The sequence below is a fragment of the Hylobates moloch genome, unplaced genomic scaffold (assembly GCF_009828535.3).
Source record: "Hylobates moloch isolate HMO894 unplaced genomic scaffold, HMol_V3 SCAFFOLD_21, whole genome shotgun sequence".
NCBI classification, from domain to species: domain Eukaryota; kingdom Metazoa; phylum Chordata; class Mammalia; order Primates; family Hylobatidae; genus Hylobates; species Hylobates moloch.
Genome location: NW_026652296.1, coordinates 32,880,329 through 32,903,039, shown reverse-complemented (window position 1 = coordinate 32,903,039; position 22,711 = coordinate 32,880,329). Strand labels below are relative to the sequence as shown.

At 42.9% G+C, this 22,711-nt stretch overlaps 1 protein-coding gene across 2 annotated transcripts in view; it reads left to right on the top strand.

The window, feature by feature from the left end:
• The first annotated feature begins 6,864 nt into the window (after window positions 1–6,864).
• Window positions 6,865–22,711, top strand: part of DNAAF9 (dynein axonemal assembly factor 9) — a 160,836-nt gene continuing 144,989 nt past the window's right edge. For both annotated transcript variants that reach the window (XM_058432850.1, XM_032142449.2), the window contains exon 1: window positions 6,865–7,301. In XM_058432850.1, coding sequence (XP_058288833.1) covers window positions 7,219–7,301 — 83 coding nt within the window. In that variant the 5' untranslated portion in view covers window positions 6,865–7,218. The remainder of the gene's footprint in view (window positions 7,302–22,711) is intronic.

Here is a 22,711-nt window from a genome sequence, read left to right as displayed (position 1 = left end):
AGGATAAAGTTAACAACCCTGAAAATTGCTCTTCAAATTTGGTTCATTAAAGCAAATATCATCTTTCATGGCACAATTTGATTTTCTATTCTTCAGGATTGTTTCATCTCTTGACCAATAACTTAAAAATGCTGTCCCCCCAACAAAAAAGAGCATTATCATCATTTTTTATTCCTTTCTTCTTCAACACTAAATATGAGGATTCCACTTGTTCCCATGCTAGAAGAGTATTCAGTAATTAATATCCATATAAAAGAATAAAATTCTTGACCGGGCACGGTGGCTCATGCCTGTAATCCTAGCACTTTGAGGCCAAGGCAGGTGGATTGCTTGAGGCCAGGAGTTCGAGATCAGCCTGGCCAACATGGTGAAACCCTGTCTCTACTAAAATTACAAAAACTTAGCCAGGCATGATAAAGCACGCCTGTAATCCCAGCTATGTCGGGAAGCTGAGTCACAAGAATTGCTTGAACCCAGGAGGTGGAGGTTGCAATGAGCTGAGATCATGCCACCGTACTCCAGCCTGGGCAGCAGTGAGTCTCTGTCAAAAAAATAAATAAATAAAATAAAATTCTTCATGGGATGAAATCCATTTCAAAAGGTAATCATGACAAGTACTGTAATAATTATTCACTTCAACTCAGACTTTTTCTTGTTCGTAAGTAATGTTGTCCCTTTTAAGAACAGCCTTGACACTTACAGGGTTACATTTTTCTTCATCAATTATTCATTTAACACTTTCAAGAGTTCTCCTAAGCAATGGAGTATTTCAATAACACTGTTTGCTCTTTTTTCATTTGCATGATCCTATTGCTAAAAAGGTTTCCCTCAATGGGTTACTTTAAAAGTCAATAAGAAATTTGGGGGACCTTTTTTTTTTTTTTTTTTTTTTACAAAGAGAGATGAGGTCTTGCTCTGCTACCCAGGCTAGAGTGCATAGGTCATAACTCACTGCAACCTTGAACTCCTAGGCTCAGGCTATCTCCCCACCTCAGCCTCCTGAGTAGCTGGGACAACAGGCATGTGCCACCACGCCCGGTTAATTTTTAAATTTTTTAAATGGAGATACAGTCTCACTATGTTACCCAGACTAGTCTGGAACTCCTGCCTCAAGGGATCCTCCCGCTGTGGCCTCCCCAGTAGCTGGTATTACAGGCGTGCCGCTGTGCCTAGCCCAAGAGCTTTTTCTTTAAAATTAAAATATGTTTTCAGTACTTCAAATAAACTGAGGAGTCTCTCAAATCCATATGTTAAAAAATGCTGGCTGGGCACGGTGGCTTATGCCTATAATCCCAGCACGTTGGGAGGCCAAGGCAGGTGGATCACCTGAGGTCAGGAGTTCAAGACCAGCCTGACCAACATAATGAAACCCCACGTCTACTAAAAATACAAAATTGGCCAGGCGTGGTGCTGCATGCCTGTAATCTCAGCAACTCAGGAGGCTGAGGCAGGAGAATGGCTTGAACCCAAGAGGCAGAGGTTGTAGTGAGCTGAGATTGTGACATTGCACCCCTGCCTGGGCAATAAGAGCGAAAGTCCATCTCAAAAAAAAAAAAAAGAGAGAGACAGCTAACAGGTTTTTGAATGCAAGAGAATTGAGAAACACTAAATGCCAACAAAATCACAAAAATATCTTAATTATTCAGTTCAAACATTATAAACACTGACATAAGAACAATTTCAGGACAGTTGCTTCAAAGGCCATGGAAAAGACATCATATGCTGTTTGAGCAGCATTACACAGAATATGAGCAGGACAGTCAATAGCTTCCATAGAATCAGTGAAGCTTTACTTCACTTTTGAATAAACATTGTGCAAGCATCTACCAATATTTATTTGTATTTTTCCATCAAAAACTGTACAGTTTTTAATAACTCCTAATTCATTAGGAGAATCTCTGCAACAATTTGCTCATTTCTGAAATCTCATCTGGAAGGGATTTTACACAAAATAGCCCCACAAGCAAGCCTTTTTCACAAGAAAACTGTTGCACAGGCAAAGGAAAAGCTTTTCTTCACTGTGATTACTCACATCCATGGTTATGCTACAAAACAGTGAGGCATTTAGAGCTTTGATAATCACTGCAACAGTAGTAAGTGGAGTCATTACATCTCAAATTATTGCAGTAGATTTTGTCCTGGCATTTGAAAATTTGCTTGCAATATTGGCATTAGAAAATACTACTGGTAGCAGTATGTTCAAAGAGTGACTTGAGCTGAATGATGACAATAGACAGTATGGGAGGCCATTACAACTTTGCTGTGATTATCTTCTCAATCTGAATTTATCTTTAAAATTTGTCATTTTATCCATTCCTTTGGTACAAAAATCACACATCTTTTATGCTTAGCCGTTAGTATATGCTGATTTATATCTGACTTTCCACCATTTTCAATATTGAATAAACACTTGCATACCACATAAAGAGCTGCAAATGGATTTTCCCTCCTTTAATAAATGTACACTTCAGAAAATTTGTCATAAAATTCACTCTTGCAATTTGGCATTTGTGGATTCAAATATACACAAATAAAAAAATAGGTAACACAATCAATTTTCAACAAGGGTACCAAGACAATTTGATGGGAAAAAAATAGTCTGTTCAACAAATGGTGCTGAGACAAGTGAATAGCCACATGGAAAAGAATCAAGTTGGATCCCTGCCTCACATCATATAGAAAAATTAATTTGGAATTAATCAAAGACCCAAAATGTAAGAACCAAAATTATTAAACTCTTAGAAGAAAATGTAAGAGTAGCCTTCATGACTTTGGATTAGGCAATAGTTTCCTAGTTATGACACGTAGAGCACAAACAACAAAAGAAAAAATTGATAAACTGGATATCATTAAAATTTTAAAGTTTTGTGTTTCAAACAACAACATCAAGAATGTGAAAAGACAACCCACAGAATGTGATAAAAATTTTTGCAAATCGTATTTCTGATAAGGTACTTGTATCTAGACTATATAAAGAGCTACCACAACATAATAAAAGGACAAGTAACGAAGTAAAAATGGTCAAAAAATCCGAGCAGACCTTCCTCCAAAGAAGAGGTACAGGCCAGGCACGGCAGCTCACGCCTATAATCCCAGCACTTTGTGAGGCTGAGGTGGGCAGATCACCTGAGGTCGGGAGTTTGAGATCAGCCTGACCAACATGGAGAAACCCCGTTTCTACTAAAAATACAAAATTAGCTGGGCATGGTGGCGCATGCCTGTAATCCCAGCTACTCGGGAGGCTGAGGCAGGTGAATCGCTTGAACCCTGGAGGCAGAGGTTGCGTTGAGCTGAGATCATGCCATTGCACTCCAGCCTGGGCAACAAGAGTGAAACTCCGTCTCAAAAAAAAAAAAAATAATAAGAGGTACAAATGGCTAATAAGCACATGAAGAGATGCTTGACATCATTAGCTATCAGGAAATATAAACCAAAACCACAATGAGATACCACTTCATACCCTCTAAAATGGCTATAATAAAAAAGATAGGCCGGGCACGGTGGCTCATGCTTGTAATCCCAGCACTTTGGGAGGCCAAGGCGGGCGGATCACGAGGTCAGGAGATCGAGACCACGGTGAAACCTTGTCTCTACTAAAAATACAAAAAAAATACGCCGGGCGTGGTGGCGGGCGCCTGTAGTCCCGGCTACTCGGAGAGGCGTGAACCCAGGAGGCGGAGCTTGCAGTGAACCGAGATCGCGCCACTGCACTGCAGCCTGGGCGGCAGAGCGAGACTCCGTCAAAAAAAAAAAAAAAAAAAAAAGATAATGAGTATTAGGGAAGATAGGAAAAATTGGAACCCACATATGATGCTGGTGAAAATATAAATGGTGCAGCCACTTTGGAAAACAGGTTGGCAGTTCCTCAAAAGGTTAAACATAGAGTTACCATGTGATCCAGAAACCCACTCCTAGATCTCCAAGGAAACAAACTGTGTGTCTACAAAAAAACTTGTACACAAATGTTCATAATAGCATTAGCTACAAAACATAGCAAAAAAGTGGAAACAATCTGACTTCATTAACAGATAAATGGATAAGCAAGATGTGGTATATCCATTCAATGTAATAATATTCAACCATGAAAAGGAACAAAATTCTGATACATGCTGCAACATGGATGAACCTTATAAACATTATGCTAAATGGAAGAAGCCAGTCATGAAAAACCATATATTGAATGATGCTGATAACATGAAATGTCCAGAATAGGCAAATTAAAAGGTTAGTGGTTGCCTAGGGTTGGGGTGGTTGGGGAGAAATGGGGGAATGACTGCTAATAGGTACAGGATTTTCCTGTTGGAGCGATAAAAATGTTCTAAAATTGATTGTGGTGGTGGTTGCACAAATCTGTGCCTATATTTATTGATTTTTTTTTTTTTTGAGACAGAGTCTCACTCTGTCCCCCATGCTGGAGTACAGTGGCCTGATCTTAACTCACTGCATCCTAGACCTCCCAGGCTCAAGTGATCCTCCCATCTCAGTCTCCTGAGTAGTTGGGACTACAGACATATGCCACTATGCCTGGCCAATTTGTGTGTGTGTGTGTGTGTATATATGAAATATATTTTTATACATAAATATATAATATAAATATATATTTTATAAATAAACTATATATATATAGAGAGAGAGAGAGAGACAGAGAGATGAGGTTTTGCCATGTTGCCCAGGCTGGTCTCAAACTCTTGGGCTCAAGAAATCCACTCATCTTAGCCTCCCAAAGTGCTGGGACTGCAGGCGTGCACCACCACGTCTAGCCCCGTTGAATTGTTTTTAGAGCTGATTTTCAGAGCTTTTGCACCGATGGGAAGTTATCTCTAAATAATGGTGGTTACTTGCTTATGACTCTGGATTTGAGCTGAAAAATTGATCACTGCAAGCATAGAAAGAATTGAAAGAGTTGTATTTGATAAATCTCATGACGGTGTCATAGCGTCTGTCATTAAGTCCAAACTCATACCAAATGGTAACTGGGAATTGAATCTTGAGCTATGAACTTTGAACTCGGACAAAACAATAAATTGAACTCAATATCTGATGCAAAAAAAAAAAAAAGTGAATTTCTTCTCTGCTTGCAAGGGAGAGTGGTACTTGTAAGGTACAGCCTCTCTGAACAAAGCCAGAGCTGATCTTATAAAAGGTTTTGAGGGCCGGGCGCGGCTCACGCCTGTAATCCCAGTACTTTGGGAGGCCAAGGCTGGCGAATCACTTGAGGCCAGGAGTTCAAGACCAGCCTGGCCAACATGGCAAAACTCTGTCTCTACTAAAAATACAAAAAATTAGCCAGGCGTGGTGGCACAGGCCTGTAAACCCAGTTACTTGGGAAGCTGAGGCACAAGAATCACTTGAACCAGGAGGCAGAGGTCGCAGTGAGTGGAGATCATGCCACTGCACTCCAGTCTGAGCAACAGAGTGAGACTCTGTCTCCAAAAAAAAAAAAAGAGAGAGAGAGAGAGAAAGGAGCTTTAAAAAAGGCCGGGCGCGGTGGCTCAGGCCTGTAATCCCAGCACTTTGGGAGGCCAAGGCAGGCGGATGAACTGAGGTCAGGAGTTTGAGACCAGCCTGGCCAAAATGGCAAAACCCCGTCTCTACTAAAAATACAAAAATGAGCCGGGCGTGGTGGCGGGAGCCTGTAATCCCAGCTACACGGTAGGCTGAGGTAGGAGAATCGCTTGAACCGGGAGGCAGAGGTTGCAGTGAGCCCGCGCCACTGCACTCCAGCCTGGGCGACAGAATGAGATTCAGTCTGGGAAAGAAAAAAAAATGGTTTTGGAAATACTTGCCTTCAGGGATTGGCTGTCTTTCCGAATCAGAAGTGTGGAGCGAGTGACCGACTCTTGGCTGTGTGTGTGGATACTGGAGTGCGACAGCTGAGTACCCACTGACTTTCGGAAGCTTGGTCGCTGGTGTCAGGCACTTGTTGATTGGCTATTGTCGGAGGCCTAGAGCGGTCACTGATTGGCTGACTTTCAGAAGCGTGGGGTTGTCATTGATTTACTAAGAAGCATAGTTACCGGAGTGAGGCTATCGCTGATTGGCTGATTTTCAGAGCTGTTGCACCGACGAGAAGTTATCTCTAAATAATGGTGGTTATTTGTTCACGACTCCGGACTTGAGCTAAAAAAGTATTTTCCTTTCTTGAATATGAAAGACAAGCACTTTAAATGCCTACTCCCTTCTGGTCTTCCCTCAGCCAAACCCGAAGGAGACACCATAGGGATTGTCCAAATCTTCATTAATGTAGGAAGGATTTTCAGCCAGTGTTGTAATTTAAGTGATCTAGCATCAATTACTGTGAGAGAAAAATAGCTCTAATTATTGCAATTTAGTGTAAAAAGATGAACACAGGACATTTAAGGCATTCCGACAAGGTCAACAAAGGACGCAGGCCAATAATCATTAAATACGTCCTGTATATACAGGACGCCTGGCAACTATCAGTGAAGTATTTCCCAAGTTTCCTGTACATGTCCCTGCAAAAACCGGTAGAGCTAGGATCTTAACAGTAAAGGTTAGGGGTCTTCTGGGATCCTGTGCGCCTCTAACGCTCATGCCCTGCGCAGCGCTGGATGCGCACTGCTGTGCTAACCCGAGGCCAGCTAGGAATCTACTGGATGTTTGAAGGGTAGGTGCGGAATTGATGACCAGGAAGTGGGAAGACACCGTTCCGGAGAACAGGGAAGCGAGCCGGGTACTGGGGAGGTGCCCTGGGTACTGGGGAGGGGCGCTGGACCCTGGCGCCGGAGCGGAAGACTTCGCTGGAGGCCGGGGCTGGCCGGGCGGGGCGGGGCCGGGCTGGGAGAGGCTCCGCCCCCGGGCGCGTCCGTGTGCGTGGCCCGGGGGCGCCGCGCAGAGCCCCGCTCTATGATGCCGGGCTTGAGGACGAGGCCGAGCGGCGCTGTGGCAACCCTCACCCTGCGGACACGCGCTCCCAACATCCGGTCCGGCGACCTCGCAGCTTAAGAAGTGGGGTCTCTGCGGCCGTGCGCCGACCCCCAACTCCAGCCGCTCCCGACGCCCCCATCCGCTCTCGGCGCGCGCCCCCCTCCACGCCCCCGCTCCCGCCCCCGCCCCCGCCGGGCCCGCGCGCCGCGCCCCCTTCCACCCGGCACGCCCTGCTGCCCCGCCCGGCCGCAGCCAGCCTGGAGCCGCCCTGCGGGCCACAGAGACCCTCGCAGCGGCACCGTCCTCTTCCGCCGCCAGTCGTCCGCCGCCATGGACGTGTACCCCCCTCGCCGGCTGGGGCTGTCCCGCGCTCGGTCCCCTGGCGGCTCCAGCCGCGGGTCACCCTCCGTCAGGTACGCGGGGCAGAGGCAGCCGAGGGGCGGCTGGGAGGGGGATGCGGGCTGTTGGGGTCCGGCGACGCCTCCCGCCGCAGGGCGTGGTCCGACATGGCTTCCTCGGGACGGTTCTTTCCTGAACGGCTCAGGGAGGAATGTTTTCCCAGGCACGGCGCCCTCTGTAGAGGCCCCACAGTGGCTCCCCTTTGGACAACCCCGCAACGGTTTCCCCACAATGGCTCCCCTTTGGACACCCCCGCAACGGTTTCCCCACAATGGCTCCCCTATAGACAGCCCTGCAACGGTTTCCCCACAATGGCTCCCCTATAGACAGCCCTGCAACGGTTTCCCCACAATGGCTTCCCTATGGACAGCGATTCCATGTGAAGACACTGTTATGACGTCCTCACCCCCATGGAACGTTTCTCCCAGGAAAGATTCTTCTACACAGAACCCCACAGAGGCTTCCCTATGAATAACTCACTCGCCTTCCCCATGGAATGTTTCATCCAGAAACTGCTACCTCTACAGACCTCACACCTCCACACACACAATAGCTCCCTTGTGTAGAGCCCCCAAATGGATTACCTAGAAAGCCCCCTACCGTGGGTCTCTAGAGGCTTTGCCCTTGACAATGGCTTCCTTAAGGAGTGTCCCCCGCCCCCTACGTACATAATGACAGCATCTCCCCTGTTGCGCGTTTCCCCAGCTCCCCCTGCCTCAGCCTGCATCGCGACGCCCCCTCACTCTACAATAGGGAGCTCAGGTTGGGAGGAAGTAGAGGTATTACGGACTCAGGAGGAAAAACTGGATAAATAGGGGAAAGAGGCCTAGCACCCCCGAAAGCGGCGGACACCAGGCCCCTTACCGTAGAGACACAGTCCCAAGCTACCTCAGTATGGGGAGAGGGTGATCGTGGGGAGGGTTCCCCGCCCCCTTTAGATATAGGAAGATACGTTTCCGATTTCTGTGCCCTGTGCCTTTCGTGCTGACCTTGTTAGTCTGGGCATTGTTTGTGATGGAGCTGGTTGGTGTGGGGCGCCGGCGCACTGTGGAGGTTGGAATGATGGAGGGGTTGCAGCAGAGACCTTTGAGAAGGAGAGGGAGAGAGGGAATGCGAGCGATGAGCTTTCGTACTGCCAAACTGTCATTAAAACAGGAGAGGGTTTTGTTGTTTGCTTTTTCTTATTCTAGCCACATAGCAAAGCAAATATGATATTGTTCCCTTGAAAGGAGGTTGCCAATCTACATGTTAAAACAGCTTTTCTTATATTCTTGTTATGGTACTTAAGGCATATGTTTTAACTTTGCTTGCTGATCTGATTTTTGGGGTTGTTTGCTTTAACTAGACCAAATTATTGGAGAACAAGAAACTGATTCTTAGAAACCTGTTTCTTTTTTACTTCCCTGCATTCCTTTCCACAACCCAGAGTCCAATATATGTTTGTTGAACAAATAAAGGATAGGGAAGGTGAGGGGTAGATACCAATGAAACATTGCATTTAGGAGTCCTAAATTGCTTCGAATCTGGCAGGTGACATTTTTGAACTCCTGCTCTGCCCTTCAGTGTAATTCCTTGTGGGCTTTACAGTTCCAAGTTTAACTGCTTATGGTAACGCATCTCCAGTCCTTTGCAACATTTCTGCCAGTTTCACTGTCTGAAGCAGAAAGTATTTGAACTTGTATAGACATTGCATAGGATACTTTAGAACAGCCATCCGTTAAATCTAGGCTCTGTGTAGACTTGAGGTTTATCCCAGATCATCTTGAGCTTAGGAATTTGGATTTGAGTCTATTGAGACCTTTAGGGGGAAGAAAAATCATCTCTACCTTAGAATCTGTTTCTTGTTTTTAGTAGCATGGCCATGTGCTTTTTATTTATTCTTTTAAAGGTAGTGATTCTATGTTAAAAGAAGTATGCTGGCTCACTTTACTGATCATACCCGAACTCCAAATCTTCTGTCAAGTGGTTTGAATGAAATTTGTTTGATTTCAGACAAGGAATAGTGCAAGGAACCCCAAGGCCTAGCTGCCCCCAATACCTTTGGTGAAAGAAATTTGCTGAAGGCTTCCCTCCTTTCCCCACTTCTACATGATTGAACGTGCTTTTCTTGCCCATTCAAGCCTTTCCCTTACTCTTTTTTTTTTTTTTTTTCTTTTTTTTTTGAGACGGAGTCTTGCTCTGTCGCCCAGGCTGGAGTGCAGTGGCGCACTCTCGGCTCACTGCAAGCTCCGCCTCCCGGGTTCACGCCATTCTCCTGCCTCAGCCTCCGAGTAGCTAGGACTACAGGCGCCCGCCACCACGCCCGGCTAATTTTTTGTATTTTTAGTAGAGACGGGGTTTCACTGTGGTCTTGATCTCCTGACCTCGTGATCCGCCCGCCTCGGCCTCCCAAAGTGCTGGGATTACAAGCGTGAGCCACAGCGCCCGGCCGCGTTTCCCTTACTCTTGACATTGAATGTTACTAGGACTTTCCTGTCACCCATATATGGCTTTGCTGCTGACTGCTGAGTGATGGAAGGGGCAAACCTAACTGGTGAAGTGACATTCCTAAGACCCATAGATAGTACTCTGCAATTGTATGTTTCTAGCACGGTAGTTCATTTTCACAGATGGAGAATGGAGATCAAGAATTAAAATATTGTTGCTCAGAATTAGAGGCTTCTCTTTAAGCATCAGTGATAGTCATCAGTCTTACCAGGTATTTTTGGTTTCTGTCTCTTGAGCATGTAGTAGAATTGTACTTGCTTGCTTCTTCGAAGTTAGGTATGGCCTTGAGAGTTGCTTTTGGTCAGTGAAATGCGTGGGAATACTGTGTAGCCTTTCATGGTACAAGTTTCTGTTGTGTAGTTTTCCATTCTCTTTCCTTCTGTCATGGTAGCTGTTGGGGCTGCAAATGGCAGCCACCCATCAGTCGAGGCCCCAGAGCTAGCTTCCAGGTGACCTATGCTTGACAGGTAGGTTGAGCAAGAAGTGAAACACCACTGGGATTTTGGAATTATTACCAAGGTATAAACTAACCTATCTGGATCAATGCTAAGGAACCAGTGGAAATCTAGCTGAAAGATGCTTTCTACTTCATAATGTTTTTCTGTAGAGGGATCTGTTCCTGCTTGAGACTTCTTTAATAGTTTAAATTTCACTGTTACTTTACATAAATAATGCAACAAGTACTCCGTTAGGTGCTGTAAAGTCAGATAAATACAGCAGTCTCCTGCCCTCAAATAACTTTTGTAAATGGGAAGAGACAATAACAGTAGAAATCATAATATAGAATGGTGAGACATAAGTACTGAGGAAGAAATAGGGCCGAAAGAACAATAATACAAGAAGGCCTAGTCGGTTTTTGCCTCAGCTATTGAAAGAATGGAGTTGCCATTTATTAGTATTAAGAACACTAGAAGAAGAAAAGACAGTGTAGCAGTGTCTTCCAAGTTCTGAGAGAAAATGGTTTCCTACCTCTGAGGTGGGAGAATAATTGAGAACAGACACTGAAAGCCGCATGAGATTGTTGATAGTGTGATGAGAACTAGTAATCAGGCTGGGCACGGTGGCTCTTGCCTGTAATCCCAGCACTTTGAGAGGCCAAGGCGGGTGGATCACCTGATCCTGAGGTCAGGAGTTTGAGACCAGCCTGACCAACCTGGTGAAACCCCACCTCTACTAAAAATACACACAAAAAAATTAGCTGGGTATGGTGGCGGGCACCTGCAGTCCCAGCTACTCGGGAGCCTGAGGCAGGAGAATCGCCTGAACCCGGGAGGTGGAGGTTGCAGTAAGCCAAGATCTTACCATTGCACTCCAGTGTGGGCAACAAGAATGAAACTCCATCTCAAAAAAAAACAAAAGGACTAATAATCGACAATTAGATTCGATAATGTGGATGGTCACTAGTGACCTTGACAAGAACAGTTTTGGTGCAGTGGGTTCAAAAGAAAATGAAGCCAGTCACCTGTAGGTCAGCTACTCGGAAGGCTGAGGTGGGAGGATCCCTTGAGTCCAGGAATTCAAGTCCAGTCTGGCAACATAGCAAGAACCCTGTCTCTAAAAAAAATAAATTGATTAATTTACAAAGCAGGAAATAAGAGGAGAATTGAAGACACTGAATATAGACAGTCATAGTGATGTTCTTTTGAGGATGTATAAGGAGAGCAGAGTAATGGGGCTGTAGTTGGAAGATCATGAGGTGTTGAGTTATTTTTGTTTTTAGATGGGCAGACATTATAGCATGTTTGTAAATTGATGGGCTTATGCAGTAGGGAGGGACAATTGATGATTAAAGAGAAGAGACACTTGCAAGGGTGAAGTCCTTGAGTAGGTAAGATGGAATGGGATCTAGTATGTAAATGGGGATGTTGGCCTCAAGTTAGATAGGAGCAATGCCGACAATTCATTGGTGGCAGATTATGTGAACCCAAATGCTGGTAGGTTGTTGGTGGGAGAAAGTGAAAGTTCTCTTCTGATTACTTCTGTATTCTCAGGTAAATAAGAAGGAAGGTCTTCAGCTAAAAATGAAGAGAGGTGTTGGATTCATCCAAGAGAGTGGGGAAGAATGAGTTGAAAATAAGGAAAAGTTTTAGAATTTCCAGGCAGCACCTAGTGCCCATTTGATGTTTGTAGTTATAAACCCAGGTGAGACCCTACTTAGCATAGTTGTATACTTTTCCTGCAGCTGTGTTGAGCTACTTGGATGTGGCAATGTGGAAGGGAATAGCTGAAGTAGGATAGAGGACACCACCATTGGAAGTGGGAGAATCAAGGCACCGAGAGGTAAAGATTGTGGTGAATATTGAGATTATCATAAATTAACAGAATGACCTAGGGATCTGTAGATGTCTGTAACACGGAGAGATAGCAGGTAGTTATTGTTTGAAGACATGAAGAAATGATCAAAAAGTAAATACATTTCTTAGAACCAAAGGACATACATTTCCAGTTTGAAAAGACTTGTGAAGAATCTAGCCCAATGAATTTTACAATATCCATGCCAATACCACATGATCTCACTTATATGTGGGTAGAATCTAAAAAAGTTGATCTTGGCCCTGGTGGGAGGATTGCTTGAGCCCAGGAGTTTGAGACCAGTCTTGGGTAACATGTCGAGACCCCATCTTTACAAAGTTAAAAAAAAAAAAAATTAGCCAGGCATGGTGGCATGCGCCTGTGATTCCAGCTACTCAGGAGGCAGAGATGGGAGGATCGCATGAGCCTAGGAGGTCAAGGCTACAGCGAGCTGTGTTCATGCCACTGCACTCCAGCCTGGGCAACAGAGTGAGATCCTGTGTCAAGAAAAAAAAAAAAAGTTGATCTTATAGAAGTAGAGAGTAGAATGGTGGTAATTAGGGTTTAGCGGGGATGGGGAGATGTTGATTGAAGGTTATATAATTTCAGTTGGATAGGGGAATAAGTTTGAGAGATCTGTTATACAACATGGTAACTATAGTTAATGATGATATATTCTTGAAAAATGCAAACTATGTGAGGTGATGCATTTGTTAATTAGCTAGATTTAACTTTTCTTTAATGTATATATACTTCAAAACATCAGGTACACAAATACATATATACAATTTTATCTGTCAATTTAAAATAAAAATATCCATGTCCCGGCATAGCATCATGAAATTTTCTAGCACCATAAAGACAAAAGAATATCTGTAAATCACATAGATAGGATCAGGAATCCTAGGATTCTAGCAGGATTGGAAGCTAGAAAGTAGTGGAGCAAAGAGTGCCTTCTGAAGGAAAATAGATTCCCACCCAGAATTCTGCACCCAGCCAAACTCTCAGGCAGGTGTAAGAAAGGATGAAGATATTTCACACATGTAAGTTCTCAAAATTTGACCTCCCATGCACGTTTTATGAAGAAGCTACTGGAGGATGTGCTCTAGCAAAACAATCTGATTAAGGATTTCCTGTGCTGGCGTCCCTTCTACCATCTTCTGTAGGAAGATTCTACAGATCTTTCTGTATCGAAAGGGGGCGGGGAACCCTCCCCACGATCACCCCCTCCCCATACCGAGGTAGCCTGGGTGACATAGGTAGGATTTCTTTATTGTCAAGAGGGTCATAGGAAAGGATCTTCTCTATCACCCCTGGAGAGTATCAGGGGGCTGGGACTATTTTTAATTGCCATTTCCCACATTGTTTCCCTTGCTGCTTAGATTGGTGTCTGGCACATAGGACTCGCTGAGTATGAACTGCTATTGTTAGCTATTATGAAACACTGCTTCAGTAATTACTTATTGAATGAATAGATAATAATTACAGGTAAAGCTGTGGGCTATGTTAAATTTCATGGGTATTCAGAGAATGAAGAGTCATAGTTGTGAGCTAGGTGGTAAGAAAGTGGTTCATCAGCCGGGTGCTGTGGCTTATGCCTGTAATCCTGGCACTTTGGGAGACCGAGGTGGGTGGATCACCTGAGGTCAGGAGTTCAAGACCAGCCTGGCCTTGGAAAAACCCCATCTCTACTAAAAATACAAAAATTAGGCCTGGTGATGGGTGCCTGTCATCCCAGCTACTGGGGAGGCTGAGGCAGGAGAATTGCTTGAACCCAAGAGGCAGAGGTTGCAGTGAGCTGAGATCGCGCCACTGCACTCCAGCCTGGGCAACAGAGTTAAGACTCCGTCTCAGAAAGAAAAAAAAAAAGAAAGTGGTTCATGATAGTGATGCTCTAGAGAAAGCACTTTAATTAAAGCCTCACAGAGGTTAGTTATCTCTTCAGGTGTTTCTTAGCCAGTTGCCATTACCCCTGGTTCTCTTGGGGGGTTTACAGATCTACAGAAGTAATAACTGCAGTACAGATGGTCCCAGCCTTAAGAAAACTCAAAATGCAAAGCAAGCCAATGCCCTGAAATACCTGAAAATGTGAAGCTTCAGCCTCCAGTTTACTTGGATGCTGGCCAGGAAGGCTTGATGTGGTGCCTGTAGAAGTAAAAAGGGAATGCTTACTTAGACTTGTTTGGCTTTATTTCTGGTCCAAGGGTAGAGGCCTATATAACTTCCTTTTCACTTGTATCTGGGATGGCAGTATACTGAGGACTCTTGTTTAGTGAGTGTTGTGGCATTAATAGTACACGATATCTTAACAATGTTTCACAGCTTGTGGGGTCTTCTCTGAGGTTCTGACATTTGGAGAGGGGAGTGAATGAGACACAAATGCCCTTTAAGTAACACAGCTTAAATTATTGTTTTTGCCATAAAATTTTTAAAAAAGAAAGTAAAGCAAAGCAGGGTTTGCAACTTGGATATTTAAAATTGTTGTTGGTGATTTTTAGCTCTGGTTTGAAGAAAAGGCAGCTCATTTGGCATTCTTTTTGTTTTTAACTTTTAATTTTGAAATAATTTTAAATTTATAGATGAATTTCAAATGTGGCGCAGAGTGTTCCTATGTACTCTTCACGCAGCTTCCCCTAATATTAAGATCTTACATATAACCCTGGTGCATTTATCAAAACTAAGAGATTAATATTGGTACAAAAGATTTGTTTACTTAGTAAACTTTTGTTTACTTGGAGTTTACTACTCCAGCTTTTATTTGAATTTTCTCGGTTTTTCCACACATTCTTTTTCTGTTCCAGGATCCAACTCAGGATTTCACATTGCATTTAGGTTTGGCATGTTTTTAATGGTCAAAGAAGTGAAGGAAAGGAATTGTGAATGCTTTGTGATTGAAGACTTGTGAAACTGACTTTACAAAGAACAGATTCTGTAAGGAAATATTCAGAGAATGCCAGAGAGAAGGAAGAAAATGGAAAATAAAGTGTTGTATACACTGGAATATAGTGAACAAACTTCCAGATAACATTTTCCGTTTGTGGTGGGTAACATTTTCTGAAGTTCTGGAATTTAGTTTGTAGAGTGTCTTATGCATACCAATTCATGAAATACGTGTAGACATGAATTGCCATTGGACATGAGTTTTAACCATTTTAGATAAGATGGCCTGTCAGGAACTAAGTTTGGCAACTGGCGAGATGCTTAACAATAATGACTTAACTTTAAGAAGATGTCTGTTAGAGGAAGGCAGGCCGGTCCTGTTACAGTCATCAGGGAGCCAGGCATCTTCTGTGTTTGTGTTCTGCTGTCTTTTAGCAGGTGGCTTCTATATTCACCATAGCTCCATGATCACAGAATGGCTGTAGGAACTCCAGCCATCATGTCTGTCAGACAAGAAAGGGAAACAAGAGGTTTCCTTCTTTGTTGAGTCAGTTCTCTTTAGAGAGTTGTGTTGGAAGCTTCTACTTGATGACTTCTGTGTATGTCTCATTGATCAACTCTGGAGGCAAAGGACCTGAACCTATTGCTGCCCCAAATAAAATTGTGGTACTCTACTAAGAAAGAAAAGGAGGCCGGGTGTGGTGGCTCACGCCTGTAATCCCAGCACTTTGGGAGGCCAAGGCGGGCAGATCACAAGGTCAGCGGTTCAAGACTAGCCTGGCGAACATGGTGAAACCCTGTCTCTACTAAAAATACAAAAATTAGCCAGGCATGGTGGGCAGGCGCCTGTGACTCCAGCTAGTCCGGAGGCTGAGGCAGGAGAATTGCCTGAACCCAGGTTGCAGTGAGCCGAGATCGCACCATTGCACTCCAGCCTGGGCGACAGAGTGAGACTCCGTCTCAAAAAATAAAATAAAAAATAAATAAGAAAAAGAGAATGGATATAGATTAGTCAACTGTTTATTTTTACCAGGGAGGCAGCTGTGTGGAATGAAGTTTACATTGCTTAGGATTATTAATGGCTCTGGTGAGCTACATGAAAGTACTGGGAGAAAATTTAAATCATTGCATAATTCAGTGATGCCAGCACATTCTTCAGGCATATCATATGTGTGTGTGTGTTTGTCCCTTCAGTTTGAGTCACCTTATGGTCATTGGTCAACCATGTATTAGCTATGACAGCAGGAACATTGGCTAGCTTTTTTCCATTGCAGGTTATTCCTCCAGCAAATACATCAGTGGGAAGTGTCATTTATTGCCTTACTGCACATCCTGACTTTTTGCCTTTTCTCCATATCTCTAGTTTTGCAAAGGGAGGTAAATGATTGCTGCTTTAATGCAGGGCCAGGTTGCTTAAACCCATAGCAGTCCTACAATGAGCTCTTTTTAATCAGCACCTGAAGTATAGGTTAATGCCAATATGGCTTTTATTACTCCTGCTGTTGATTCCCAAACCCCACCAACATTTTATTGTGAAACATTTCAAAAGTATAGAAAAGTTTCAAGAATTGTTCAGTGAACATTTGTATGTACCATACCTAGATTCTATACTTAATGTATTTGCTGTATTTGCCTTATCATATAAGGCAGATCCTTTTCTCTATCCATCCAATTTTTTTTTAATGCTCTTCAAAATAACTTGTAGACACCAGTATGGTTCAACCCTAAACACTTCCTGGGATTGATTTTATATTAAGAGTGCTTTCCATTGCAGGTGACAGTAATCCAACTCAAAGGATTTAGTAAAAAATGGAATGTATTGGCTTATTTGGCTGGAAAGGATAGTGGGGAGATAGACTTATAGGAAGAGTTGCTGGAACTAGTGCCTTAGGGACTGGAGCCAAGACTGTGCTATCGGAACAGTTAACTCTGTCTATGCTGTCTCTCATCTGCTTCTCACTACCTGGTTGTGCATTCTCCTATGAATATATCTTCCCCAAGGCAGGGAAGATGGTTATCGTAGCCCCAAACCACGTTCTTCCTGCACTGTGATCCTGGAGGCCATTTCTCTTCTAGCTTTAGAGTGAGATCGACCTGGAAAGGACTCCAATTGACCTGACTTGCACCTGGATAAATCATGATGGGACACTGGCCTGGGAGGGTCACAGGGTGTATTACCAGGGGAGATAGAAATGGAAAGTGTGCTGAGTGGAGTATAGTCCTCAGAAACTGCTTTCCCACTCATTCTCTGAGGCTGGCATAATCCTGGTACTTGATTAGGAAAGCACAAAGGAGAGCTACAAATGCAAAAATTGTAAGTAAAACAGTAGTATATTGTATATTGAATCTAGAAGTATGGTAAAACAACAGTACTACTTCATGCACTTGTAGGCTTTGTCCAAGAAATGTAAGAATTGTTCATTATTAGGAAATCTATTAATGAAGTTAATATACTGGTAGATGCTCCCCCCCAAAAAAAAATCTGCTTAAAATTTAACACTCATTCCTGATTTAAACTGCTAATATAATAAGGTTCCAGCTAATGTAATGAGATAAGCAAAAGAAATAATCATAAGGCCGGGCATGGTGGCTCACGCCTGTGATCCCAGCACTTTGGGAGGCCGAGGCGGGCGGATCACGAGGTCAGGAGATCGAGACCATCCTGGCTAACACGGTGAAACCCCGTCTCTACTAAAAATACAAAAAATTAGCTGGGCTTAGTGGTGGGCGCCTATAATCCCAGCTACGTGGGAGGCTGAGGCAGGAGGATGGCGAATGGTGTGAACCCAGGAGGCGAAGCCTGCAGTGAGCCAAGATCACGCCACTGCACTCCAGCCTGGACGACTGAGCGAGACTCCGTCTCAAAAAACAAAAAACAAAACAAAACAAAACGAAGAAATAATCATCTGTCTATTGACTGGATTATTACAGTAGTCTCTCTTTTTTTTTTTTTTTTTTTTGAGGAAGGGTCTCACTCTGTCACCCAGGCTGGAGTGCAGTGGTGTGATCTCCACTGACAGCAACCTCTGCCTCCCAGGCTCAAGCAATCCTCCCAACTCAGCCTCCTGAGTAGCTGGGACTACAGATGTGTGCCACCACACGTGGCTAATTTTTGTGTTTTTGTAGAGACAGGATTTTGCCATGTTGCCCAGGGTGGTCTCAAACTCCTGGGCTCAAGCAATCTGCCTGCCTCGACCTCCCCCAGTGCTGGGATTACAGGCATAAGCCACCATGCCTGTCCAGCAGTAGAGTCTTAATAGGTCTCTCAGGTTCAACTTTTATCCCCCTTCAGTCTGTTTTCAACACAGCAAATAGAGTGATATTATTAAAATGTACATCATTTCTTAGGTCATACCTCTTTTTGAAGCACTCTAAGCACTACAAGTAAAAGCTGAAATAATCAAGTACTAGACCTTAGCTAATCTTCCCCCCACACACATACTTTTTTTTTTCATCTTCATCTCCTCCTACTCTCTTCCTCACCTACTCTGCTCCAGCCATACAGGCTCAGTGACACTCCCTTCAGGGCCTTTGCCCTTGCTGCATAGCTTGTGCTCTCACTTCCTTTAGGTCTTTATGCAAAGGTATTCTTCATGAAGCCTTTCCTGATCTTGCTTTTAAACTGCACTCTACCCTCCTCTTAGGACTCACAGCCTCCCACTTATCACCATATGACAAGTATATTTTACTTACTTATTTAGTTTATCTCTCCTCCCTCACGTCTCCCTCCCTTAAAATTAAGTTCTGGTTTTGTTTCAAGGATTTTTTGTCCTTTCATTCATTGCTGAATCCCCAGTGCTCTGAATAGTGCCTGGCACACAGTAGGTGCTCAATAAAAAGTTGATGAATTAATGAGTTGAAATAAAAACTGTAAACAAATTGTAAATAAAAAAAGGAAGAGAGAAAACTGCTTTGATTTATTAACCGGAAAACTTAAGACAATAGACAAAACTATTAGAACTAATTAGAGTTTAGCAAGTTCTTTGAAAAAATGTAATGGACTGTGTATTAGTCTGTTTTCATGCTGCTGATAAAGACATACCTGAGACTGGGCAATTTACAAAAGAAAGAGGTTTATTGGACTCACAGTTCCACGTGGCTGGGGAGGCCTCACAATCATGGCGGAAGGTGAAAGGCACATCTCCACTGGCAGCAGACAAGAGAAGAGAGCTTGTGCAGGGAAACTCCCATTTTTAAAACCATCAGATCTCATGGGACTTATTCACTATCATGGGACCAGCACAGGGAAAAACCCACCCCCATGATTCAATTATCTCCCACCAGGTTCCTCCCATGACTCATGGGAATTATGGGAGTTACAAGTCAAGATGAGATTTGGGTAGGGACACAGGCAAACCATATCAGATTCCTGATGACATTCAAAATAGAAACAAAAACTGCAAAATACCTAGGAATCAACCTAATAAGAAGGTTAAAGATTATTTTATAAATAAAAATATAAAACTTGACACAAGGGTATATATAACACGAGAGGAAGGAAAGGAGAGACATAATCATGTTCCTGAGTAGGGAGCTCAGTACTGTCCAGATGCAGTATGATTATAATACAGATTCCCAGCAGAAGTGTTGATGGAACTTGACAAGCTGATTTTACACTTCCTCTGAAAGACAAAATGTTCAGGCTGGGTGTGGTGGCTCACGTCTGTAATCCCAGCACTTTAGGAGGCCAAGGCGGTGGATTGCTTGAGGCCAGGAGTTCAAAAGCAGGCTGGCCAACATGGTGTAACCCTGTCTTTACTAAAAATACAAAAATCAGCTGGGCATAGTGGTGCACATCTGTAATCACAGCTACTCGGGAAGCTGAGGCACGAGAATTGCTTGAACCTGGGAGGTGGAGGTTGCGGTGAGCTGAGATTGCACCACTGCATTCTAGCCTGGGCAACAGATCCAGACTGTCTCAAAGAAAAAAAAAATGAAAAAAGAAAATGTTCAGTAAAAGCCATGGAATCTTTGAAACAATGATAGAAGGACTTGCCTCATCAGCTATAAAAGTAATCTGTATACTAGCAAGTTCAAGTACTAGCTAGCATACCTTAAAGCTCTGATTATTTTTTTAAGTGCACTATTCCTGTGAGAATAGGTAAATGCCTCAGATAGAGATCCAAACAATAGATCCAACTATATACGACAGTTTAGCAAATTCTGGAAGTGTCATTCCAGATCAGAGGATTAAAATAATATATGATCTTGGAACAGTCATTTCTGTTTGGGGGAACAAAATGCAGTTGGGTTCCTGCTTCACGAAAGTAAAAAAATTCAGTGGAATAAAGAACTAAATGTTTTTTATAAACCAACATATATAATTAGAATGAAATTTGACATTTATTATTTTGTTTATAATACTGACTGGGGAATGCACAAGAGGAAGACATAAAACCCTTAAGCTTAAAGGTAAAGATGCACAGATTTAATTACAGAAAATTTTTAAACTTCGGCATGAAGAAGAGACTATAAACAAAATCTAGTGGATTGGAGAAAATATTTGCAACACATGGCCAAAATACAACTTTTTTTTTTTTTTTTTTTTTTGAGACGGAGTTTCGCTCTTGCCTCTAGACCTCTAGATCTTGCAATGGCATGATCTCAGCTCACTGCAACCTCCGCCTCCTGGGTTCAAGTGATTCTCCGGCCTCAGCCTCCCGAGTAGCTGGGATTATAGGCACATGCCACCACACCCAGCAAATTTTTGTATTTTTAGTAGAGACAGGGTTTCACCATGTTGGCCAGGCTAGTCTTGAACTCCTGATCTCAGATGATGCACCTGCCTCAGCCTCCCAAAGTTCTGGGATACGGGCATGAGCCACTGCACCCGGCCCAATACAACTTGTAAAATATGATGAAATATGTAAATTATTCTGAAAAAACTCAAATGACTGACTAGAAAGTAGGTAAAGAATATGAGTATGCACTCAGAAAAAGAAATGTAGATAATCAATAAACATTTGACAACTTCCCTTGTAATTAGGGAAGTGTGAGTTGTAACTCAGAATTCTAGCCACTAATTTAGCATTAGTTGAAGAGTGGTAACACATAATTTAGAAACTTGTGGGAAACAGGTACTCTGGCATATTATAGGTAAATGGTTTAAAGAACAATTTGGCAACTCCTATCAAAATTTAAAATGCAGGCACCTCTTAACCTGGCAGTGCTACTTTTAGATCTCTTCCTTGCAGAAACTTCTGTGTTTGTGCCAAAGATGGACATAAAATGTTGCTCACCATAGCATTGTTTGCAATAGCAAACATAAATAGTAAAAATCCTGAATGTTCAATCATAGCAGCTGGTTAAATAAAAACAAAATAATACAGTACAACAGTTTTATTTGATTTATTTTTTATTTTTGTTTTGTTTTGTTTGAAACAAGATGTCATTCTGTTGCCCAGCCTGGAGTGCAGTGGCTCGATCTCGGCTCATTGCAGCCTCAACCTCCTGGGCTCAAGCAATCTCCACACCTCAGCCTCCTGAGTAGCTGGGACCATAGGCATACCCCTGTAACCACAATGCCTAACTAATTTTTTATAGAGACAGGGTTTTGCCATGTTGCCCAGGCTGGTCTCGAACTCCTGAACTCAAGAGGCAGGAGAATCACTTGAACCCAGGAGGCGGAGGTTGCAGTAAGCTAAGACTGTGCCACTTTATTCCAGCCTGGGCAACAGAGCAAGACTCTGTCTCAAAAATAAATAAATAAATAAAAGGTATTCATATTCAACATCATTAGTGATCAGGTATGAGCCACCCCACCTGGCCAGTAGTTTTAAAAATGAGATTCAGTTCTGTGTACTAAGCTGGAAAGATCTCTGAGCTATAATGTTAAGTGAAAAAAAGCATGTTGCAGAGCAGTGACATATTTTATTGTTTTGCTTATGTAAAAACAAATACTTCCCCAACAAAAAAACACCGAAACTATGTGTTACTGAGAGTTGCATACCAAATTGTTCATGTCAGTTTTCTATGATGAGATGAATCCAGATTGGTATATGAGGATTCACTTTGTAAAACATTCAAGACACAGTGTACAGGATATAAGAAGAATATATTAGTATTTTAATTGTTTAATTTTCAAGATAAAGCATAAATCATGGTGAAAAACTGGGTAAAAATAAAATTTCCAATTTTTTTCTTCATTTCCAGGGAAGCAAGATAATGAAATGTAAACAAACAAGAAAACATACCTGACTGTTCATGCAGCAGTTGTTATAAAAGCAGTGAGCAGTGAGTTAACTATTTACATATAAGATGGGAAGAACAGAGATGATTGTTTAGAATTCAAATATATTGTACCTACAACTGGCTTTATTGTCAGGAAAACAGTGGGGTTCAGCAGAAAGAAAAAGTTCAGAGTACCTGCTCACTTAGGTTCTGATGGTGTTAATCTTTACTTAGCTTTGTGATCTTGGGCAAACTACATCTATTTAGCTCTTGGTTTCTTCTTCTTGTCGTCTATCAGTCATCTATCATGCCTAAATTCTGAGTCTGAATCCAAGGAAAATAAGAAATAAGTTATAATATGAAAGCAGCATCTTCGACATAAGCTGCATTATTGGGTCTGCTGAGTCTATGCATCTTCTAAAGGTGGAACTTACAAAGTCATCGGTGACCACATGCTCAGGCAGACCTGGGGGTTAGAGGGCAGTGTCATTGCTGGGTATGGTATATGTTTGAAAAAATTTTTTCATTTCTTTTTCTTTTTATAGATAGAGTCTCACTCTGTCACCCAGGCTTGAGTGCGGTGGTGCAATCACTG